The sequence below is a fragment of the Salvelinus fontinalis genome, chromosome 38 (assembly GCF_029448725.1).
Source record: "Salvelinus fontinalis isolate EN_2023a chromosome 38, ASM2944872v1, whole genome shotgun sequence".
Lineage (NCBI taxonomy): Eukaryota > Metazoa > Chordata > Actinopteri > Salmoniformes > Salmonidae > Salvelinus > Salvelinus fontinalis.
This window is the reverse complement of record NC_074702.1, coordinates 18,722,828-18,749,070: the sequence shown is the minus strand read 5'-3', so window position 1 is coordinate 18,749,070 and position 26,243 is coordinate 18,722,828. Positions and strand designations below refer to the sequence as shown.

General features: G+C 42.2%; 1 protein-coding gene across 9 annotated transcripts in view; it reads right to left on the bottom strand.

Moving 5' to 3' along the window:
- Nucleotides 1-26,243, bottom strand: part of LOC129837899 (protein cordon-bleu-like) — a 63,294-nt gene that overhangs the window by 8,650 nt on the left and 28,401 nt on the right. For 5 of the 9 annotated variants that reach the window (XM_055904404.1, XM_055904405.1, XM_055904406.1 and 2 more), the window contains 7 exons: nucleotides 24,169-24,397; nucleotides 23,205-23,249; nucleotides 22,562-22,650; nucleotides 22,050-22,127; nucleotides 17,201-17,374; nucleotides 6,771-7,356; nucleotides 1,252-1,407 (listed from right to left, as the gene is read on the bottom strand). In XM_055904404.1, coding sequence (XP_055760379.1) covers nucleotides 1,252-1,407; nucleotides 6,771-7,356; nucleotides 17,201-17,374; nucleotides 22,050-22,127; nucleotides 22,562-22,650; nucleotides 23,205-23,249; nucleotides 24,169-24,397 — 1,357 coding nt within the window. The remainder of the gene's footprint in view (nucleotides 1-1,251; nucleotides 1,408-6,770; nucleotides 7,357-17,200; nucleotides 17,375-22,049; nucleotides 22,128-22,561; nucleotides 22,651-23,204; nucleotides 23,250-24,168; nucleotides 24,398-26,243) is intronic. The other 4 variants (XM_055904413.1, XM_055904411.1, XM_055904407.1 and 1 more) reach the window with 4 other exon arrangements.

Here is a 26,243-nt window from a genome sequence, read left to right as displayed (position 1 = left end):
TCAATACATGTATGGCTATCTCATCTGCACTTAAACAGCCTACTGAACACGCACATTCCTGTCCCCATCAGCCCTTACACATCACTCTCCTCTTAGTTCTCTACCGTACCAACCACTGTATAACTAGCTGGAATACAAAACGGCTTATACTGTATATACAGACATTTATAAAAACAAGCCACAAACACAAGGAAAAGGAAGCCACATTCCACAAGAGGGGAATTTGAAAGTGTAGAGATGGGAAAGAAAGTCAGTTCAAGGGGCAGTTCTAAGAACAGAATAAGAAGGATGGAAGGAGCAGAGGTCCAGCAGGAAGAGACGAAGGTGTAGAAGAAGCGAGGGAGGAGAGGAAGACAGTGAGAGGACGGCAGGCCAGAGAAGTCTGTCTGTTCACCGAGGCTTGGAGAACGGGAAACGGACAGGGGCACAGCAGTAGACTGTGGAGGGGAGAGGCAGAGAGAGGGAAAAGAAGACATGAGATAGAACTAGGACAGGGTAGATAAAGGTGTTCTGGAGCCCTGGAGAAAGAAGTTGCCGCTATCGCAGCCTGACAACAGAAACAGAAAATCACAACCTTTTACAGACAGCAGGAGATAAAAAAAACATGGGATGAAAACCTCACAAGTTGATTAACATTGCGTCTTAAATGGCACACTATTCCCTATATAGTGCACTACTTTTGAACAGAGCCCTATAGGCCCTGGTCAAAAGTAGAGCATTATATAGAGAATAGGTTACCATTTGGGATTACAAGGAACTTTACTGTCACAACTGACTTTCAGCATTGGGCTCAGCTGGCCTGTCTGTTATAAAGGCGGCCTCATAACTGTTTAACTGACTGCAAAGGAGATGAACCACGTGGCAAGCCTGGATAGAATGTCCACATGAGCCGGACTACACATTAAGAGGGAAAACTGTGATACACACAGAGATTGATTTCAACATTTTAGTCATTTAGCAGAAGCTCTGATCCAGAGCAACTTACAGTAGTTATGCATACATTTTCATACTTTTTATTTTACATTGTACTGGTCCCCTCTGGGACTCAAACCCATAACCTTAACATTGCAAGCACCATGCTCTACCAACTGAGCCACCCGGGACATTCAACATTCAACCATGAAGTTCAGGGAGGGAAGCAGCACTGACAAAGGAGAGGAGTTAGAGGAAGACATGAAGGTTGGAAGGAGAGTGGCTGTCTGCCGGAGGGAAAGGCAGTCCAATAGAGGTCAGCTGGGATGAGAGACCTACACTGAGGGGCCTCCTCCATGTGGCTCTCTGGTGAGGCATCGGGGAAGTCTGGGTCTGAGGGAGGGGGAGTGTACGGCGGGGGTGAGGGGATGACTAACTGGGGGAGCTCCCGTACTGGGGTTCGCAGAGGTTTGAGTGGCACTGGACGCTCAGCACCTAAAGAAAAGGAAGGATGCAGCAAGCACTAGGTGTTAGAAGGGGGGAAATCAATAGGCTTGAGAAAGTTTCATTGAAAAACACGAGTTCTGTATGATCATTAAAATAAATAAAAAACAGGAAATACAACTGTTAAAAATAATATTGCCTTTGTTCATCATACTGTGCAGAATGAAATAACTTATTGATATTTTTTACATTAAACAATAAGCAAAATACACAAGGCAATCAATGAATGGCTACATTAAGAAATTACTGAAAGCTGCTTATAACTGCTTAATGTATTTTGGAAAGTACAGTAAAGCTACTCGCTTGAATGGAAGCTTCTCAGTGGCAATTGTGTTGCTTGCTGATCAGAGTCTCTAATCAGAGCCCCTTAAACAGAGCAGAGCAGAGATAACATCAGACTCTACACTCCAGACTCCAGTTAGGGGAGATAGAAATGGAGCTTCACAAAACACTCCAGGCCAGGGCCGGACTACCCCAGTTGGGGCCCGTTTTAGAAAAACAGATTTGTTTTTTTAGGAAAACAGCTAACTTCCTGCATTTCAACACATTTTGGGTCAAAATAATTTTAAGTTTGGTAAAGCTATTCTACACATTTTGTCATGAGGCTCTGAGAATATGTTGCAATTTTAAAGCAAATTTCCTGCAATTCCACACTTTTTGTCATTGGTCAGAGAAACAGGACAGTTAACCCACGATGCCTGCTAATTATCTATAGGCTGTTTCAACTTGTCAATTTCAAATTACTTTCTAACAAGTTTTATTTTCTAACAACAGTTTGAGTTGAGGTGTGTTCCGCCTCTTCATTAATTCACATAAAAGTAACACATTTCACTGTAGCAGACAATTTATGTTTGAGGCTTTACTGAGCCGGACAAACCTCTCACCTCCCCAGTGTTTCCGCAGATCAAATATGCAGATATTTGCGCAGTGTTACACAAATGTTTTCCCCCTGGCACATTTTCTGGCTGGCGCTCGCATTGCATTCATTGTTGTTTTCCTTACAAATAATAACTTTGGACATATGTGCGTTCCTATCAAAGTAAGTGCCTTATTTTCTGTATATCGTGTTGTCTTTTCTATTGCAGCATACAGTATATGTATGTATTGAGCATAATGTATTTACAGTTTTATTCACGTTTTCAAGTATTGGTGACAAGTAATGCATTCCGATTATTGCATAGATTGTAATGGACACCTTTGATGTATGTAAAATACTTTTTTGAAGGTTGTACTGATTATGATGAGCTAATGCTAAGCTATTTGCCAGCTATGTGTGATGCCATGTTTGTTGACATTATACAATGCATTCGGTGTGTCACGTAAACATCTGTCAGACAAAATATGTTATAATGAGGAGAAGGAATGGTTCACAAATCTTTCGAATAACCTTCTGGAAGTGAATGAAGGGAGGTGAATGATCATAACCCCTTCAACATGCATACTGCAAACAGACCAAACTTATCTTGCCTCCTCTTATTATCTTTGGTTGACGCGAAAAAACAAAACAGGGTGGCGTGCACACACTACCCATCGTCGGATTACATTAGAATATCAATAAGTGTTTTACTCAATTATTTAGATCAATGGTGAGTTCACCCTTGATGTGATGAATTGTAAATAGTTATTTCTAGGGGGTTCCAATTCACATTGTGGTTTCTGTTAGCTAAATATGACTGCTTGTGTTACGTCAAATCTTTCCTCTGTTAGCACTAGGACTAATGTGGCCTATATTTTCTGGTTTGGATGATTGTGTTGTGCTGTTGCTACTTCTGTGAATGTCTGAACATTGCATCCAACAATAAACTGGTCACATTCAGGACATAACTTTGTAAGGACTGTGTTTGTGCAAAATGTCTCTGTGAAAAACAGTGTAGCCAGCTCAAACACTGACTGTTGCATCAATCGAAACATCCAGGGGGTTTCAGAACAGTAGGCCACTTAACAAAACAAGAATCTCCATATCTGGTGTTTTTTGTAGCAGTGTATAATCAAAATTAGTCAACAGTTGACTATAGATTTTCTGAATATTGTCATCTTGGATTTCCATATTAAAAGGGAGTCTGCCTTGACTCATATCAGTGATCACATACATAGTATGAGCACACAGCGGCAGTAAACTCAGAGAAACATTCAGAGAAATCTGACAGAAAGACTGATGGCAATGGGTGGACTGGAGCTGAACGGCATGCCACGGGGGTGTAACAGTATGTTGGTCCTAAATAGCACCCCATTACCTATATAGTGCACTACTTTTGACCTTGGCCCATAGGGCTCTTGTCATAAATAGTGCACTATAAGGGAATAGGGTGCCATTTGGGATAAAAACAGTAACAGGCTGATGTAATGGCAGCCAGTGCTGAGCGATGTGAGCAATATGTCAAAGTATTCCTCACGCATCCCTTACTCAGCAGCTGATGGACTGCATTGAGTAGAGCTAGCCGTGGGAGTGACTGACTCTGTGCCTCAGCCCCTTTAGATGATTGACTGTGTTCCAGGTGTGACAGCTAGAGCCACAAAAATATGTACCTAGCTACGGAACTTAACCGCACACAGCAGATTAAGATGAGAGATTCCCTATTGTCAGCACACTGAAGATAAAGTAAGACGTAGGATAAGAAACACACCCTTCAGAGGCTAACAGATGACCTACAGGCCCTTTAAAAACACTGAGGGGACATGTGCGCGCGACACACACAGCACAATGGGTGGGGGGATCGATTGAAACAGCCCAAATTGAGTGGGTTGAAATCACAGTTTTTCTTCCAGACAGAAAATGTATTTTAAGATGAGAATCAACGACCGAAAAACCACCTATTAGAAATAGAGCCTCTGTGCCTGAGCCAAACATTTAAAATTGGGTTGAGGGCCTGTTTTTTCACTATGATGTGAGAGAGAAGAAGCAGAGCAGAGAGAGAGAGAGAGAGACAGACGAAAAGAGGAAAAGAGCACAGAGGAGCAGTGTGCCATGTGAGAGAGTAGAGAGATATCTGGGTTGCACTATTCCTGCTAACAGAGCCAATAGAGGTTCTTTCTCTCCACACAGTTGGAGAGGCAGGAAACAACTGCGCTCACATACATTATAGAACGTAAACAATGATTATCTTTAGCCCAAAGGGGTTAAATAATGGGAAACATCTAAAATCCCTGTAGTACATCATCCCTAATTGATGCGCGTCATCTATTTATTTTACAGACTGTACAACCGATGATATGCAACCATAAATATACAACTCCAGATCATAACATAATGATTTGTTTTGTTATGTTTTGGGGAAGTCTAGTTGTTCTGCCTTGTGAGCAACAGATAGGTCTGTGGTTCTGACAGGGTCTTCCCAGCAGAAGTCTATTAGATAGGTCTGTGGTTCTGACAGGGTCTTCCCAGCAGAAGTCTATTAGATAGGTCTGTGGTTCTGACAGCGTCTTCCCAGCACAAGTCTATTAGATAGGTCTGTGGTTCTGACAGGGTCTTCCCAGCAGAAATCTATTAGATAGGTCTGTGGTTCTGACAGGGTCTTCCCAGCACAAGTCTAATAGATAGGTCTGTGGTTCTGACAGGGTCTTCCCAGCAGAAGTCTATTAGATAGGTCTGTGGTTCTGACAGGGTCTTCCCAGCAGAAGTCTAATAGATAGGTCTGTGGTTCTGACAGGGTCTTCCCAGCAGAAGTCTATTAGATAGGTCTGTGGTTCTGACAGGGTCTTCCCAGCAGAAGTCTAATAGATAGGTCTGTGGTTCTGACAGGGTCTTCCCAGCAGAAGTCTATTAGATAGGTCTGTGGTTCTGACAGGGTCTTCCCAGCAGAAGTCTATTAGATAGGTCTGTGGTTCTGACAGGGTCTTCCCAGCAGAAGTCTATTAGATAGGTCTGTGGGTCTGACAGGGTCTTCCCAGCAGAAGTCTATTTGTTCTGCACAGTGTCTTGTGTCTTGGGAGTAGCGGAGGGGAGGGAGGCACACCCAGGTCTATAAATCAACTCCCCAGAGCTGTCTGTTTTAAGTGCGTCCACTGCACTAAACACTTCATCCCTCAACCTCTCTCATCCTCTCCAAGCTAAATAAATCTTGTCCACTTCAACCAGTTTCAAGAAAAGGCATGGAGGGTAAAGCAATCGATATAACTCTAGTCTTGTGCATGTTGCTCCCTTGTTAGATTAGGTAGCACAGTGATTATTTTAGGTTGGAGAAATGTCATATTCTACACTACAGTGCATCAATAGGAATAGCGAGGCTAATAGCAATGCTATTTCACCTGGTTTACTGAGGACAGATTGTACAAAGCGTAAGGCAATCAAATCTGCAGCGCTGCAATCCCGGCCAACTCCTGTCCTGTGACATAGGGGTTATTTAGTTTATGCTGCCTTGGGTCCCTACTGGCTAAATGACTGTACAGGTATCATGTCTACCACCAGCGACTCAGTTCAGGTTGAGGGGAACCTGTTATAGTGAAAAGTGGTAGCAGTGCAACAATCCTTGAGAGTGTTCTCCAATTGGGTTAAACCATTTGGGTGAGATCATTAAGTGGGTGGGGTTATATCCTGCCAGTTTGGCCCTGTCCGGGTGTATCATCGGATGGGGCCAGAGTGTCTCCTGACCCCTCCTGTCTCAGCCTCCAGTATTTATGCTGCAGTAGTTTATGTGTCGGGGGGCTGGGGTCAGTTTATTATATCTGGAGTACTCCTCCTTCTCTCTAATTATATTTTTCTCTCTTTCTTTCCTTTCTTTCTTTCTTTCTTTCTCTCTCTCGGAGGACCTGAGCCCTAAGACCATGCCTTAGGACTAGCTGGCATGATGACTCCTTGCTGTCCCCAGTCCACCTGGCCGTAGAGACCACCTGGCGGTAGAGATACTCTTAATGATCGGCTTTGAAAAGCCAACTGACATTTACTCCTGAGGTGCTGACTTGTTGCACCCTTGACAACTACTGTGATTATTATTATTTGACCATGCTGGTCATTTATGAACATTTGAACACCTTGGCCATGTTCTGTTATAATCTCCACCTGGCACAGCCAGGAGAGGACTGGCCACCCCTCATAGCCTGATTCCTCTCTAGGTCTCTTCCTAGGTTTTGGCCTTTCTAGTGAGTTTTTCCTAGCCACCGTGCTTCTACACCTGCATTGCTTGCTGTTTGGGGTTTTAGGCTGGGTTTCTGTACAGCACTTTGAGATATCAGCTGATGTAAGAAGGGCTATATAAATACATTTGATTTTGATTAAGGAGTCTACCTAGGAAAGGGTTGTTACACTGTTATATGACTGCTATGACAAACATTTTGTGAGTTAGTGCAGCCTGCGGGTTGACGGGAGAGAACTCAATCGGCCTCTTTACATCGACTATATGTGTAGTGATGATACTGACCCATGGCACTGTGTCTGTTGTTCTCTTTCTCGTCTAGTTTCAGGCCAAGAGCAGACTCTCCTCTGGTCTCCTCCGGTGTGGTGCTGCAGGACGAGTCGGGGGTGGGCTTGACCTTGTCAGTACTGCTGCTGGGGGCGGAGTCAACCTTTTCAACCTTGCTGGTAGGGGCGACATTGACCATAGTCTTGCTCCTGGGGCCGGTGTCAACCTTGCTGGGGGAGGAGTCTCGGGAGGAGTCAGCCATGGCAGCAATGCTGCTGGGGGTGGAATCAGGGCCGGGCTTGGACACATCAGCTCTGCTAGAGGCGGAATCAGAGTCGGCCATTGAGGTGTCAGCGACAGAGGTGCCGGCGGCGACCCCACTACTGCTACTGCTGCTGCTGTAGACAGACACATTGCTCAGCTCAGAGCCAGAGTCCTCCTCCGCAGGCAGGCTGGGGGTAGGCGAGCTGGGGGCTGGGGAGGGAGAGGGGGCCATCTGGACAGAGGTGAGAGGTGCTGGGGTGCTAGGAGCTGGGGTGACAGAGGTAGCAGGGGGTGCCGGGGCCTTCCTCTTCCTCAGTGTACTCTCTGAGTCAGGAGCCACCTGAAAGAGCGAGAGAGAGAATGAGTCTTGGGCTGAACAACTCCCCCTAGCCGTGACAATATAAACTATAAATAAATTATTCTTGGACATCATCACCGCTCATTATCATTATTAAAAGGTGCACTACGCAAAATCACGCCGCCATTTCCTGGCTGCTAAAATTCTAATAGTTCACCTAATTTCAATTTATGTTACAAAACAGGCAATCATTGTGTAGAAAATCATTGTACTATCTAAACCGTTGTGAAATATCTTTTCCATAACCAAAAATATTGTATTTCCAGCAGTTTGAAGCTGGTGTACAAAACCAAAAGTAAAAAACGCAAAAACAAAACTTAAGAATGGGAAGCATAGAAATAGAGCACATAGAACAGATCAAATGATTGTTAGACTTACTGTCAATGAGAATGACATAACTAACATTTCTATGTGAATTTGGTCAGATCGCCAAAAAGTTACATATTATTGCTGCCTTATACAACAAAACAATGTGTGACTCATTTAATCTCAACATATCCTCTGATCCTGGAGGCATGGGCATAAAAACACTGAAACGTGTTTGGTAGCCACTTCAAATCTTTAAATGGGAATCAAATCAAATCAAGCTATATTTATATAGCACATTTCAGACATGAATGCAACGCAGGGCGCTTCACAGGAATATACATTAATAAAAAAACAATGAAAATAAAAACAAATATTTACTACACAACAAACATAAGTGGATAGAAACTAAAGAACAATAAAAACTGAAACACTAAAAAAGGCATCCTAAGGAAAAGGTGTGTTTTAAGATCTCTTTTAAATATGTCCACAGTTTCAGCCGGCCTCATGTTCTCTATCAGGCTATTCCAGAGGCTGGGGGCATAGTCACTGAGGGCTACCGCTTCATGCCTTTTGGTCCTAGGCTTTGGGATAGTTAAAAGGCCAGTGCCAGAGGACCTGAGGGACCTACTGGGTAGATAATTCAAAAGCATGTCTGACATGTATTGGGGTGCACAATCATGGATTGATTTAAAAACCAATAGAAGAATATTAAAATTAATTCTAAAACTCAGAGGCAGCCAGTGCAGAGACTTTATAACCGGTGTAATGTGGGCTCTCCGTCTGGTCTTGGGCAGTACCCATGTTGCAGCATTCTGTATATTTTGCAGTTGACCAGTGACTTTCTTGGGCAGACCAGACAGGAGAGCATTACAGTAGTCAAGCCTGCTTGTAACAAAAGTATGGATGAGTCTCTCTGTATCAGCCTGAAATAGAAACGGCCGCACCTTTGGCAATGTTCCTCAGGTGGTAAAAAGCTATTTGTCACATTCTTAATGTGTGATTCGAAATTTAGATCAGAATCGAATATGACCCATAGATTTTTTTTAACCTGGTGTTTTCTTTGTTACCCATGAATCCTATTTGACCGTAATGTTGTGTGTGACCTAAAGCTTTACATTGATCAAAAAAGGTGTTGTGTGAGTTTGGGCGCATAAGCCTCATCTCGAAATAGTTGTGATTGGAGAAAACGGAGGATGGATAAACAACATTGTAGTTACTCCACAATAGTAATCTAATTGACTGGTTGAAAAGAAGGAAGCCAGTACAGAATATAAATATTTCATAACATGCATCCTGATTTCAACAAGGCAATAAAGTAATACTTCAAAAAAGGTGGAAAAGCAACATTAAAACTTCAATTCTAAAATAGTCTTTCACTTTTTGCCCTAAATACAAAATGTTATGTTTGGGATAAATCCAATACAACACATACATTTTTTAGCCCATTTTCTCACCAATTTCGTGGTATCCAAATTGGTAGTTACAGTCTTGTCTCATCGCTGCAACTCCCGTACGGACTCGGGAGAGGCGAAGGTCAAGAGCCGTGCATCCTCCGAAACATAACCCAACCAAGCCACATTGCTTCTGGACACAATGCCCCACTTAACCCGGAAGCCAGCAACACCAATCTGCCTAGGTCAGCATACCGGAGTCACCTCTTCACTGTTAACGTTGAGACTGGTGTTTTGCGGGTACTATTTAATGAAGCTGCCAGTTGAGGACTTGTGAGGCGTCTGTTTCTCAAACTAGACACTCTAATGTACTTGTCCTCTTGCTCAGTTGTGCACCGGGGCCTCCCACTCCTCTTTCTATTCTGGTTAGAGCCAGTTTGCTCTGTTCTGTGAAAGGAGTAGTACACAGCGTTGTATGAGATCTTCAGTTTCTTGGCAATTTCTCGCCTTCATTTCTCAAAACAAGAATAGACTGACAAGTTTCAGAATAAAGTTACTTGTTTCTGGCCATTTTGAGGCTGTAATTGAACCCACAAATGTTGATGCTCCAGATACTCACCTAGTCTAAAGAAGGCCAGTTTTATTGCTTCTTTAATCAGAACAACACATTAAATATTTAATGTGTGTGACAGCACCGATCAAGTTCGTACTATATATTTTCGTCAGCCTCAACTCTATTTGTGTGTGTGCAACGTGTGCAAATATGGTACAAAGGTGAAGTAAAAAATTTACCTCAAATGTGAAGACAATGTATTAAAATGGGTCAATGCTTCCGTCGATCTTTGACAAATTTTCCCCCTGCTACAAACTGTCTGTACTACTGTCGTCTCTCCGTATGTCAACTGGTGAGCTGTCTATGAACTCAATGAGCCAGTCCTCCACTACAGAGACCATAGATATGGAAAGACAGCACACGTTCTATCCTTGCAAATGGCATCCTGTGTGACAGCATGGGCAGCCCCATTGAGAGCTATCTCCATTTTAAAGTAGTCATCCAGAGCCCTCTATCTTCATGGCAGAGACAGACAGCCATTACTCTGGTATTACTATTCACTCTACCACTGACAGACTAGTTCCCCATGCTCCCTCATCTTACATGCTCCATTAGATCCACAAAGTTGACCTGACACAACTCACTGTCTCAAAACTATCCAGTAAACGTATGGTCCAATGAGAAATATTCATCACTCTCTAAAGTGTGCGTGCAAATGGTTTATATTGCTGTCGTTATGCTTCCAAAATATATATCAGGTTTAGACGGGAGCTAAACCATTGCCACGCAGGGTTATACTAAGCAAGGGAAGCTTTGGTCTCCGTTTGGCCAAACTTATGTACATGTTCCCCAGACTTAAATTGGCTCCTCTAAATCCCAAAGCACACCACTCAGCCACTTTAAACCGTACCCCATAGCTGAGCAACACAATCAATTCCCTTGGTATGTTTACACTCCAGTACAACTGTAGTATGGAGCATTCATAGAGAATGGCCTCATTGCAGTCTGTGAGAGGACGCCGTCGCTTCGTTCAGCTGCACTGTATTGTCTTTCACTTTGAAGAGCAGCCAATCAGTCACACATGTGCACCCACATGGTCATGCACACATACGTTCACACACATCCATCTTCATATCCCATTCAGTGCTCCATTACAGCTTCAACTTTGCCCCACATGCTATGGTATGCCAGAGACCGACAAGTATGAACGGTGGTGTGATGGTGGAGGTGCATACACAGTTCAGGGAGTTTATGCAACTCTACCTCTGTAAAGAAGTGCAAGGTGGCGGGCGGTAAGTAACACAGTGCTGTAACCACAATGACTCAATCCCAGAGAAACACCACATGTCTTTTCTTAGAATATAAAAATAAAAAGGACATTCTGACTTACTTCAACCACGTTCAAGGAATAAAAAATAAAAAGTTTTGACAAATCATTTTTTATGGCTTGTTGCTACTTTCATTGCATTTTCAAGCCTGAGGTGATTTTCCATGAGCCATGCCCAAACTGCTGTGCACTCTCTCACCCAGTCAGACTTGCCTACCTACCACTTGCACAACCCATCTCCCAGCTCTACTAACTCTATATCACAGACTGTATCAAATCACATTTACTATACACTGATATGCTGCCACTCAATGCTATCATTCAGTCAAATATGTCTATAGCTTTTCTACCCCCTAATCCTGCAGGAATGCTAGCTCACTCCTTAATGGTTGATTTGGTCTATGTCCCAAATGGGACCCATAGTGCACTACATTAGACTAGAGCTCTATGGGCCCTGGTCAAAAGTAGTGCACTATTAAGTGAATAGGGGGATGCAGGCTCAGTCCCCTGGCTGCCAAAGCTCCAGCTTTTGAATTACTCAATACAGCACACCACTCCAGAGCTGGCACAGTGAATTTAGAGGCTCTTTATGGTCAGACCACACACACACGTACATGCACACACATACACCGATTTGAAAGTAAAAGTATATCAGTGCTCATGGCATAAATCCACTTCAAATAGAGAACCAATGTACTACTGTAGACGAAGTGTGGACTAATCTGCCAACTGTAGTGAAAACATTCCATTATATCTTTATCAGTGCTGGATATTACTTTGTCTGCTAAGGTTAAGATTACATTCCAACATAAAACCACAACAAAGCCTAGGTTTTTTGTCATTCTTTGAGGTACAAAACAATTCTTTCAAAAACTTAACTGTGAGACTGTGATTTGGAAATAATAATGATTTAAATGTGAACATAAACACAGCTCCAAACAAGCCCCATTATCTCCAACAGGAGGAAAGAAGCCCATTAGAGCCAACATAACATGGTGAAAAAACAACATTCCCCACAACATTTCTGTGAGAAGACGCCACCACTACTTCATTAGATTTACACACACACACACACACACACACACACACACACACACACACACACACACACACACACACACACACACACACACACACACACACACACACACACACACACACACACACACACACACACACACACACACACACACACACACACACAGAGATGGTAGACTACACAGTTCCAGTGGGCTGTTTGTTTTGGCATTAGGGGCCTCTTCCTTTGTTCCTGAGAACACAACGTTTTCTTCCTTAGGAAAGAGGAAAGGAGCATGATAGAGAGACTCCCAAATGGAACCCTATCCCCTATATCAGTGTTACCCAACCCTGGTCCTTGAGTGTCCCCAACAGTACACATTTTCATTGTAGCCCTGGACAAACACACTTCATTCAACTCATTGAGGTCTTGATGATTATTTGACAAGTTGAATCTGGTGTGCTTGTCCAGGGTTACAATAAAACATGTGTACTGTTGGGGGTACTCGAGAACCAGGGTTGGGAAACACTTACCTATATAGTGCCCTACTTTTGACCAGGGCTCTAGTCAAAAATAGTGTACTATATAGGGAATGGGGTGCCATATGGGATACACCCTAAACCGGCACTCAAAACTATTAGAGCTGCCCATGCTTCTGTTTGCCACTTATTTTAAATCACACTGTTCCACAGCCTGTCAAACTGAAACATCCACAGTGTTGCCTAATATATACACTAGCAATTTTGCATGAAGTGAAACAAGACATCCTAAAATAAACTGCATGGCCTTACGTGATAGAATATCATTTACAAAGGAAATGGAGGTTGTCAGCAGATGGGCTGAACAACCAAGGTAGGCCACTTGAATAGTCCAATTCAGAGAGGCGTTGAGTAAGTTAAGGCTTCCACACCAACCATTCTCACTCTAACTCAAAGTGTTCTGCAGCCACATGGTTTACTTGCGTAGCAATCATGTAGGCCTAACTGAGGGATTGCAAACATATGACTCAGATCACAAGCTTCCTCTTAAAGGCATCATGTGTGACCATCAAAAAGTGTGACCTTACAGAATGTGGAACATTTTAAAACACTACTGATTAAAACCTTCATGAGGTTTCCCCACAAATTCAATTTAAAAATAAATAAAAGGACCACAACTATTACTGAGAATGGTACCATCAGCCCAATGTAGAAATATCCAAACCTTGCAAGATTGTAAACAGACAACTTGTATCTCGCTAAAATAGATTAAAACGGTAGGCTACATTAAAGTGGATTAAAATCGCTGCAGTACAAAAAGCCAATGACGGATTGTTATGAAAGACTAAACCCCTCTTGGTTCAGATTATGACATCTCCCTAAGGAATGGTTTATGCAGGTAATGCTAGCCATCTCAATCAATCACACTTAGCCTGTGCTGCCAGCTATCCCCCTGATGGGATGGAGTCTGAGGCTACGTCCCAAATGGTACCCTATTCCTTACATAGTGCACTACTTTTGACCAGGACCAATAGGGATGCTGCCTCAGACTGTACTGTTCAGGGGCTGCTTGGCAGGTCCACCCTGAAAGCAAAGCCAGGAGTCGATACATCAACATCACTAAGAGCCATGCTGCAGAGAAAAACAGAATATATTCAGTAGGCTCCGTGACATGTGTACCGTTGATTTAAATACTTGAGAACAGATCAGGTCAACTACTGAGATTCAGAGAAGAATAACACTCCTTAGAGTTGGATTGAAACATTCTGGTGACTTTCCCAAGATTCCCAGGTTTCCCAGAAATCCTGGTTGGAAGATTCCCAGCATCAGGGAAAAAAAGGAGCAAGGAATCTGGAATTCCAACTAGGATCATGTACAACACTGTGTTCCTACAGTAGGCTCCAAGTCTCTTAGACCAATCACTATTCTAACCTAACCTACCTAACCCCCTTCCCTTCAGTGGTCTTCTGAGTTTATTAATGCCATCTCATCCAAGAGATACAGCAAACGGTATAAAGTAACAGTAACATTGGCATAAAGAGCCTGTCAAGCTGATGTCTGCCTCTGGAAACACGACACCCCACTTATACATATTTGATATTGTGCCACCAAAACACACCTCATCCACTGCTGCATTATTACTGCAATCTCAGAACCAAAACCAGCGTTTGTGTTAACAGTCTGTCTAGAGACTACTGTTGCACAAGCCTGAGTCTGATGTTACCTTTCCAGCATGCCAAACAGGCTTACACAAGTGTGCCTGCCTGCCTGTGTAAAACCTATTACCGAACCCTGAAGCGGAAAGCTCAGGATGATAGGCTAGGCCATGTCACAAAAGGCATTCTAAACATGACCTCTTACATGCTGACCACATCGCTCACGCCGCATGTGCGAGCGCTGCAATCATTGCAGCCACAATGTTCACGCGTGTCAATGAGCGACTGCGTAGCCAGGCGCTAAAATAAAACTTGCTTCTATTTCTGACGCGTGATGTGCTGCAAGTCCCGCCTCTCCCATCTCCTCATTGGTTTTTAGGAGCATATACCTACGTGTCATCTCCTCATTGGTTTTTAGTAGCATATGTGTGGGTGATTGAACATGGGTGATTGAAAAATGAACTGAGGTCCACACTCCAGTCCAGTTGGTGGTGGTAATGCACCTTAAGTTGGTTGCCAACCGCCATATAAAGTCCAAAAAAGAAGAAGCCTGAAGGAGGAGAGATTACTAGAAACACACTTTTACCCTTTTATCTGTGGATTAATTGTCAGAGTAGAGGACCTTGTGCATTTCAGGTAAAATAACAACCCAATGTTTATATCCCAGGACAAATTAGCTAGCAACAGCAAGCTAGCTAGCTAAATTGACATCAATGTTTAATGCTTTTCAACCTGTCCCCAAATTAATATAGTTGGTTCAGAGTTTGTTTTGATATTTCAACCTGCGTGTCCTGATCGCGTCTAGTGTGTATGGACAAAATCAACATGTGTGCAACGTCGCACACGTGCGTTTGCCGTATCGTCAGCATGTTAGCCTACTCCTGTCCAAATCATAATGTCAGCTAATTGCCTAATAAAGGCCTGAAACACTCCTTCAGCACAACATGTTAGATGTACACAGTGCCAAATGGCACCATATTCCCTTTGAAGTGCACTATAAAGGGAATAGGGTGCAATTTGGGATGTACAGTACTCTTTTTTTTTGTCTTGACCCCAGATAAACCCAGTTGGCTATTTGATTCAATAAGGCCTTGGGCTTGACTATTGATTGTAAATTGATACCGTACTGAGATCAATAGAGGGTCATGACTAGTGATGGGGGGGGGGGGGGATTGATACAGTTACCAATCGGATGTTATTTTTGACGATATATAGTTTTTGACAATATCGCAATATTATTTTTGTGCTAGTTGGCTGTACCTGCACCAAAACTCTAGTATTTTTCCTCCATAGCGTGTTCTCCATCTTCTTTTTAAATTGAGAGCCAATTTGTTTTCAGCATCTTTATTTCCTTGACTGATCAAAACAACTTGTTTTCTCATGGCTCTCTCTTGTCCCTCTGCAGTAGACATATGGTGAGCAATGTATTTGGAACAATGATTTGATCTAAAATCACAGTATTGAATTGCAATACATATAGAATCGTTAGAGTCGCAAAACATATCGTATCGGCACTTAAGCATCGTGATAATATCGTATCGTGAGGTCTCGTAATTCCCAGTTTAACATTCTTAGAAAAAAAAAAAAAAAATCTTATTTTTGGTTTCAGGGAGAACCCTTTTTGGTTCCATAAGAATTTGACCTGGGAGAACCCTTTTTGGAACCAAAAGGATTCTACCTGGAACCAAAAATGGTTATTCAAAAGGTTCTCCTATGGGTACAGCCAAATAACCCTTTTAGGTTCTATATAGCACCTTTTGCTATTTAGAGTGTAGTCATACCGCAGGGGAACAGATTGTCATCACTACAACAATAGCCATCCTACCAGTAGCTCAGGCTCACGGAAAGGAGACCTAAGAGCAGCCATCCCGTCCCTCAGGCACTCTGTCCTCATCTGATCTCTCTGTCCTTGTCTAACCCTCACAAACGGGTACATCAGGCCCATGTGCCATGTGTCTCAACATGCAGCCAGCCATCTTCCAAACACAATACTTTGTCTCATCCGTGCTAGCGAGTCACGGCACAGCTAGTGTTGCTTATCTCTGAGTGAACGGACTGATAAAGACGTCATCAGTGTGGTGTTTCTGAACAGTGTCTAATACCCTTTTCAGACATATGGAATGTGGCGCCTACAGCATGTTTGTTTGTCTGTAACGGTACGCTATGGCTTTTTAAATGCCAACACGAAAACCTTCGAGATAGATGCACCATTGAACAGGCATTTTACTTGTCAATCAAATAATCTCAAGCTGCCTGCATGCAACCTGGCTGCCTGCTGCCTGCGTGCAGACCACTCTACACTAAAAAAGTATGTTAAAGTTCATTAAATACCATGATTTACCAAGACACTTAGTAAAAAGAAAACACATCTAGCTACCCTACCATAAAAGACTGCATAAAACAACACAACAGCACATCAATTAGCTACGTTTATTGTAGTCAGGGAAACAATACTGAATGTTTCTGATGCGGCACTTTAATTAATTGTCTGAAAGGTTATCAATTGTCGCTATAAAGGGTATAATAACAACAGACAGCAGAGAGAAAAAAAACTGGGCGCCACGACAACATAAACCCAAATTAAATCCTGATTGGAAGAACAGCGTGAGTAGTACACAGAATACTGTGTGGACACCTTGTGCTTCTCAACAGGAGTCGTTGTCCAAAGGGCACCCTCCCTACATAGTGCACTATTTTTAACCAGAGCACTATAGACCCTGGTAAAAAAGTAGTACACTATATAGGGAATAGGGTGGCATTTAGAATGTAATCCATTTCACAGATTAAGCAGTGTGTTCCTGTTAGTAACGGTCACTATGACCACAACACACAGTTCCAGACAAACCCCATTCGCTCCAACAGGAGGAAATCAGACCATTAGAGCCAACAAAACATGGTGAAAAAAAACAACATTTCCCACAACAACACCACGAGAAGAGAAATAACACTACTACTATTGCTATTAGATCCACAAACAACACAAGGAGATTAGAGGAAATGTTTAGCCAATGTTGCAATTGTTGATCTCAACACAGGTCACCATGACCTGAAGTGTGTGTGTGTGTGTGTGTGTGTGTGTGTGTTGCCCTCTCACCTGGTAGGCCTCCAGTGTGTAGCAGCCCTGGCAGGGAGTGGGGGCCGGGGGAGCCCGCCTTTTCTTAAGCTCTATCCTGGGGGACATCCTGGAGATGTTCATGACGGACTGGGACTGGCCCAGGGTGCTGGGTCGCGCTTCCACACAGGGCACGATGGACACCGTGGACAGGCCCTGGAGGAGGAGGTAGAGAGAGAACATAAAAATAATGGCACACAGACAGATGACACATTCACACAAACAGATGTGTGAGTACACACAGACATATACCTGCATGTACACACACACACACACACACACACAATTATAAACACACGGAACAGAGCTACATATGAACTGAGTGGCATTTAAAGGTCAGATAATTCTAAATGGTCTCAGAAACCCAAAATCACAGGTTGATATGGTGGACAGTGGAAATGTCAAGGGCCAGTCCTGAAGGGTGAGCATGGGTCATGCCCTTTATTCACTAACGTTGTGTCCCAAGTGGCACCCTATTCCCTATGTTGTGCACTACTTTTGACAAGGACACATAATACTATAGAGAGAATAGGGTGCCATTTGGGACTCCGACTAACAAGGGCCAAGGACTGAATATAAAATATCTGCATAGCTTCATCATGGCCTGTTATTGCAGTGGTACATTAAGCTAATACAAAACTTAGGGTTGGGTCTGTCTCCAAGAAACAACAGTCTAGTCTGCAAGGAGGCGGCTCTCAGATCCCTGCTGAATCAGGATGCTTTGTGACAGTTGTGACAGCTGCAGTCAGCTTTATTACCATTCTGTAGCTACGCCGCCTCGCTAATACACCATCTGTCTGTCTGGGAGGGATGCTGCTGAGCAATGGGGGACGATCAAAGAATGATCAAAGGCTTTCCTAAGCATCTGAAACTTAGCCCGGTCCCAGATCTGTTTGCACTGCCTTTCCAACTCCTACGGTCAATGTCGTGCCAAGTGATCAAAAAAAGGAGTTGGCAAGACAGCACAAACTGCACAAATCTGAGTCCAGGCTATCTGAAATGTCCTAAGCTTCTGTCTCTGTACTGTAGCACAACTAGGAACAAAGATATACATCTATAAACGATAGTGGGGTGGTTATAAGAAAAGAAAGTGTATTAAGTCAAAATGACACAGCATTTCAGACCATTCCTGGGCAGAGGATCAAAGTAGTCATGAAAAAAAAAAAAAATTACTAAAACATTAAGTTCTAGTCATTAGATGTAATCAGTGAACTAAGCACTTCTCACAGTGGGGAGAATGAATGGAAAATGTGCAGGAGGGAGAGAAAAGCAGTCAAAGGTATTCAGACCTGGGCAAAAATAGTATGTTTTCTTTCAAATATTTTTCATAATTTGATTGAGCCTGCCTGGAGTGGGACTATTTCATTGGTTCCATTACACCAGGCAAGCGCAATCAAATTATTCTAGTCTACTAAGGAGAGGCAGTGTGACTTTGAGGGAGATGTGAGTTGCCAAATGCTTGCATATTGCGTAAGCTTGGAAAAGCAGACCGAGCTACTATACAGTAATGTAGAGCAAAGAGAAAAATACGTATGTAACAAAGACATAGCTGGAGTCTTGGAACCCTGCAGTAGATTTACTGTTGCCCCGCTCTAAGAACAGAGTCTGGATCAACTAAGTCGACACCATTCATCTTCATGACCTTCACATCCTGTTTAACTTTGATCTTCTCTTAAGACACGCGCCTCTCCCACCTACTAGATCTTCCTGACTAAATAATATAACATCTAGCAGATGCTTTTATCCAAAGAGACTTACAGTCATGCGTGTATACATTTTATGTATGGCTGGTCCCAGGAATCAAACCCACTATCCTAGCATAGCAAGCGCCATGCTCTACCAACTGAGCTACAGAGGACCACATGATTTATACATGGGCATAATTGCATCCCAAGAATAGATGGCATGGCATACTTTACACAGTGCATTAGTCAGCTTTACTCTATTCCCTTCTATTGGATGCTGCCTAAATATATTCTACTGTACATATACATGTACAGTATGTATATGCAAATATTCCAGTAAATCCAAAGCCTCAATCTTCTGCTGGTTGATCCCATGTCACGAGAGAGAAAGGGCCTGAAAAGCATTTTTAGAAATCAGACAGCGCTCAGCAGGGACTGGGGAGTGATTCTTGGCCAGCGGCCAACCCTCTCCTCCCCTGATGAACTTTTCACGCTGTGCTAATGTGTTCATGGCGACCTTCTCACATGTGAGTGTGGCTAAACGGTTAATATTCCGGCTCTCTGAGAGTCCCTCAGTACATCCACTGCATGTTCAATTATGAAAGACCAATAAAAAACATGAGCTGGTGCACACCCAGAAAAATTATTTTGTGTGGAGGTGCTGACTAACAGAGAATAAACTATAAACTACAAAAATAAAGAGTCGCACACTCCATATATAAACCCAGTAATTTATTGGATAAATCACCAACGTTTCGGCATCACTGTGTCTTCTTCAGTGAAATGTCATGAATACTTGAACCAGGTTATGTAGACAAACAGTGCAACCAATGACAATAGTGAGGGGTGTGTCATAATGAATATGTTAATTAGAATGAATTGAGTGAAACTGTTAAAAAACAATAGTTTATGGCATATTAAATATATTAGGCTATTGTTATCATATGCAAACATAATTGAACATTGCACACAATATTAGCATCAACATAAATTATTGTTTCATTCAATTTCACATATTTAATTGTTTCCGATTTCATTTGTATTTTTTACATGTAATATTTTGGTTCAACCTTAATGTATAATAAGCATCATCATCAACAGAGGGAACATATTAGGTGTACGCTAATAAGCTGTAGAAAGAATATATACATTTATAAAACTTGTTCATAAAAGAGAGAATTGTTCATAAGAAGGGACTGAGATCAAAGTCAATATTCAGACCACTAGGGGTCAATGTTTTTAGATAGGATATCCAGTAAGCCTCCCTTTGTAGTAGTAGGATCTCAATGTTACCTCCTCTCCTTGGTAGAGCAACATGCTCAATGCCTGTGTATTTGAAGGAGGAGTGTGGCTAAACGGTTAATATCCCGGCTCTCTGAAAGTCCCTCAGTACATCCACTGCATGTTCAATTTTGAAAGACCAACACAAACACACGTTCCAAATTTAGGTAGTGACTACGGTAACTTTGAATTGGGATCCGTGCTGTTGTTGTACTCAGCTGTTGGAACGGAATGTTCCATGCAGGGAATTGCCATGAATGCGTAGCATACGTTATGTAACCTTAAATCAGTTACAGACCGGAGCCAAAAAAGCTATTGAGTCTTTCTTTGTTATTAAAGTTTGGGAAAAGTTCACCTGAACATCTGTAATTCCATGCTGGAGGAAATCTGAGATCTAACCACAATGCCTATTACTCATGCATATCCAAGGTGGAAATGCATTGTAAGTGGAGTACTCACTGCCAAGACTAGAGACAGATAGAACCGAACATGGCCATCTATGATGATTTAGAGTTAGCAACACGCCCTTATTGTCCTCTCCAAGGACAAAATGTGATCTGAAATAGTTTTCTTCTGTACAATAAAAAAAAAAACTCTGGGAAAACAGACAGGATCATTTCTGGCGTGACTTAGCATCTCTAGAACGGTGTCTTATAAGCAAAGCAATATCGTTTTCATTCCTTTAGATCATACACAATGTACACAGTCTTCAACATATCGGTCCATCAGTTTGTCCAATGCAGGACTGTACACTGTATCATAGATGCAATTCTGTTCTACTTCAGTCTGTGTTATGAACCGTTCTCAACAAATCTTGCCATCTGTTCGGCCAATAATGGTATCCAGATATCAGAGTAAATGTAGCCAGGTATAGTATGATGATGTAACATCATCACAAAGGACACAGAGGGTGTGTGTGTGTGTGTGTGTGCGCGCCCTGGGGCTTGACTCAAATGAGCAGGAGAGATCCACCAAGGTCTTATGGGAAATCCAATAAAATCCCCATATTGATTTGAGGTGTATCCCAGATGGCTGCCTGTAATAGATTCCTCTGTAATTGTATAAAACTGATTAAATTACCTTCCAAACAGGTAGCCTGTTCAATGTTTGCTCTAATATAATAATGTTTTAGCACACATGCACACCACATACAAAGAACTCCACGATGGAGTAGAAACTATTCCCAAGAAACCGGCCCTACTGCTATAACTACTATTGTAATACAAACTTACTATTAAATACATTATGTGTGTCACTGAGTAAAGCTGATCAAAGATTAAGCAGTAATTCAAGGCTTTAATTTATTTCAGGTTGACTTGCTGCAGAAACTTTAAATCCTTCAAGGTACTGTAATTGACTGAGGGGAATCAGCTTGTCAAGTCTGCCCTCTAGTGGTAATTAAGCAGAACAGACAATCAGCTATATCGAGAGGAGGCACACAGGCTGAAAAGTAGGGTTGCAAAATAAATGGTAGCTTTCCCAAAATGTCTAGGTTTTCCAGAAATCCTTGTTGGAGAGTTCTGGATTTCCTGCTTATTCCCAACTTATTCTTGGAATTGTAGAACCAGGATTTCTGGAAAAACTTGGGATTTTGGGAATGTTATGGGAATTTTGCAACCCTACTGAAAAGAAAACCAAAGTTGACCTCATGTGTTTTAATTTTTTGTGGGGCATAAAACACTATCTGTTACAAGGTGGTGGGTTTTGGAACATCTACAAGAGAATAGAACTCAAAAGCATAATTTATCTTCCTGCAAAATGAATGAGATTGCACTTATTGAATGAGATTGGAGTATTGAAAGAAAATATAATGCAAGATGTCAAGTACCACACCCAGACATTTCAGGAGGGTTAGTAGTACTTACATTGTAGTGTTTTTCAGTATTTTGAATAATATTATTATCAAGACCATCCATGTCCATAGTAGGCGACTGTTCTTCAGTCTGAAATGGAATGTACATCTAACATGCAATACATCAGAATGCAACTACAATACAAGCATGACATGCAGTTATTGCAGTTATTTGACAGATGATAGCAGTACTCGTACAGCGCTAGGGTTAAAAAGCCCTTTCCACGGGGACAGTCAAATCTATAAGACTAATTATTTTTATGGAAAGCCATCATATGTTGAGCTCAAGAATAACAGTAGCTATTTAAGTAGAAGATTTAAGTATCAAATTATTCCAATAAAAAAAATATATATATGCTTCCTTTTCCTGCATTTCAACATACATTAATAGTAAGTCAACAGTTTAAAGTCAGCTTGATCTGCAGACACACACTCTATGTTCTAGATGGTATTTTGGTGTTAATTAGCCAAGCCAATGGGATAAATGTCACTCTGTTGGAACACAAGTGAACTGTGCCGTCTTACCTTTGATTTCCTTCTGTTGAACTTTAAGAATCCGAGCAGACCTTTCTTCTCGGCCCCACCGACACTTGAGGTGTTGGAACAGAAGTATTCTAACAATGAACGGACAGACAATAGGTTTCAGTTCACTCCTAAATGAAAGGGTTGGCTCACTGAGCTAAAAATATAGGTTCATTCATTCATGCAGTTCATTCATTAACCAATGGGATGAAATAAACCACAGCTAGAACTATACTACTATACCACATTATGCAAGTCATGCCAGTTATTAAACGTTTTTAACCATGCATACAACAAAAAGTATTCTCCATAAACACACGCTCTCAAGCCTCAACAATCAGGCAGTTTCAACAGTAGATGGCACTGCAACTAAACTTTTCCAATATGACAGTGCATCTATTCTTCAACCTCTGAAAATAAATTTAACAAACAGTCATCACACACTGTAAGCCAGAAAGAAAGGGAAATAACATTGACTGTATCTTATATTTGATCTAAGATATGTAAAACAAACAAACAAAACAAGCGAGGAGAAAAGGAACGGCAAAACGGGGTTAATGTGACTGGACAAGTGACTGTTAAGCTACAGGTAATGTCACTACAGCATTGTGGATGGGAACAATAAGCAGCATACAGACAGTAATACCTGAGTAATTTAGAGCAGGTGCAGAAGCCATTTTAGGTTGACGAACTGGAAATAATCACAGGATTTCAACAACATTAAGGGCCCTTGTAACAATGCAGACCATCCTTAACTATAAAAGATTCTCTCTTTATCAAAACTATGCAGCATTTCCCATGTCATTGGCTATGCAATCCCCCACCCCTCCCACCCCTGCCTACAGAAAAGAGGGAAACAGTGAAACCACCAACAACACTGACTATGGTATTTGACAACTGTCTCTAGTTTAACTCAAGCATCAGTACATCTCACTACGCTTTGTAGGTAGTGTTCTAATGACTAACCGTCTATATTGCCTCTCTAAGGGCAGAGTCATAGGGGGAAGAGTACACACCCTGGAAGGCATGTGCTTATCAAAGCTCATTTAACCAAATATGTAAACACAAGCTCACTTATATATATTCTGCAGCGCCACCCTGATAAAATGAACTATCCCAGACTGAATTACACTCCATGTAAACATTACAGGCGCAGATGTAGCTAGCTGCAGTAAGAAGGTAATGCATGTTACTTTGATTCAAAACAATCTCACGTGTGAGTGCTGATTATAGATGCAATCAGGGTTTAAAAGCGTGACAGAAAACGACGGAGAGAGCTCAAATTAAATATACGATTAAACAGGTTGAGAAGAATAAGAGGAACAGTAATAGTTTGTTAACAGAGATAGGTTGGTACAGTTAGCCTGATCTCAGATCTGTTTGTGCTACAATATCAACTCCTTAACATTCCAAACTTGATTTTATCTGGGACCAGGCTAACACTGTAGATATCATGTGAGGACGTGGAGTAGCCTGGTCCCAGATCTGGTTGTGCTGTCTTGTCAACTCCTATAATCATTGTCGTACCAATAACCATAGTTGGCAAGAAATGTGTCACCATTCTACAGGAAGAGGTAGAGGGAGATGTGGGTTTAAGGTGGTTTATTTACCAAGAGTCTGGTCCAGTACGTAGAGCTCTCTGATGCCTAGCTCGCTCAGACACTTGTCCAGCTCCAGCTCATGGTTGCTGACATTGTCCTTCAGCAGCAGAACATGGGACGGGTCAAACTCACACTTCTCACAGATGACTGGGACCAGGCTCTCCAGGGGCGCCAGGGGACTCACCCTCACCACCGCCTTCTGGCTCCTGTGGTAGTTCACCACCAGACGCACCGTTTTCTTTACAGGGAAGACAGAGTGACTTTAGTGCCAATGGATGGACACAGTATTAAAGAGTATTAGAGAACCTCCTACATTCAAATAGTATTCGTTTGATCTTGAGCTTGTCTGCAATCCTGCCGATCTGGCACTTCAGGCGGGCTCAATCAAACGCTCATAAATATACAATTTGAACCCAGGTCTAAGTTCAGTAATTAAATGGGACATGAAAGTAAAGATCTCAGCAGTACACATCCAATGGGAAAAACTAGCGTGGAAAATATTGAGAGAGAGCGAGGGAGAGACAAAAAGTGGGTGTCAGACTCGTGAGATAAACCATGATTAACTAAAAACTTTACTCCACCTCACTTAAAAGAGGTTACGCTCTACTTTCAGCTTTTCCCCTAGAACGTAGACATTTGTTGACAGACCTAGGGGGGGGGGGGGGGGGGGGGGGGGGGGGTCATTCAAGACTAGCACTGAGGTAACTGAGGCTGGGAGCCAAGTTGAGGCCTGACAGAGAGGGCCTGTGTGTGGGCAGCCAATGACTGGTCAGTCCCAGGGTGTTTGGTGTACCCATAGAGAGAGATCATAACAACAGTGCCAGCAGCACTAAGAGGATTGAGGTGGTTGTTATGAAGAACACAGGTTGCATCCCAAATGGCACACAATTCCCTATATAGTGCACTACTTTTAACAAGGTCCCATAGGGATCTGGTCAAAAGTAGTGCACTATATAGGAAGTTGGGTCCCATTTGGGACATACAACAAAGATACTGTTCTCACGGAGGCCATGACAGTCACACACCAGTACACAATGTACAGACTTCAAGACTCCTTCTGAAAACATCATGTCAACCACTTACCAGTCAAGAGTGTGTAACAATCACAAGCACAACTGTTTTTGTGTGTGGTTCTTTGCTAATACTTACTGAGGCAACTTATAAAAAAAGAATCTAAGCATATTTTTAGGCAACAATTTATCAAATGTTAGTGGAATACATAAAAATCCATACATCGAAATCAATAGATTATTATGTATGCTTACTTAAATTTACACCACTCAGTTCAAAGGGGGGCTATACTGTACATGCTTATTACAAGTCATAAAATGCATTACAACCACATCATAATGCATTATACCGATTGGTTTTAAGTAAAGTGTTACCCATAATGTCGATGACTCAGAGTGAAATAGTGTCAGACTATGGCCATCAGCCAAAGGGAGGTCAAAGGGAGATAGGGGGAGCAGGGCCCCCAGGGCCAGGGAGGCCTGAGAGTAGAGTAGAAATAATGCATGGTAACTAAAGGTAAGGCTCATGAAATATTCACATGCTAGGTAGGTAGGTAGGTAGGTAGGAGACACTGGAGACAGAGCGAGAAGACACTCAATCAGCCACCGAAAGCCGGTAATAATCCCACTGACTTAGAGACTGGCTCTATAACACCTGCTGCCTACCTTAGCATGAGCCCTTTCGGGGTTTTGTGGCCTTTCCTGCTGCCACGATTTAGTGTCAAAAGGTAAAGAAGGGCGATCGCAATGGTTACATAGAGATTCATACATTTCCCAGGTGTCAAAGGTTAGGTTCAATGAATGCTGAAAACATCTTATTTATTGTATCCCAAAAACAGTCAACGATACCCACCCATGCACTACAACAACAGCAAAAGGCCCAGACCAGAACAAACTCATTTCCAATAACTTCATGAAGTGCTACATACATGTGTATTCATGGAAGGCTAAACAGAGGATAACTATGAATCAGGTTACAATAAAACACAGCTAATTGCTTATTCACAATCACAATGCAGCTACATATCCTCAGTAACAAACAAACACACACACACAGATCTATATCAGGGTCAG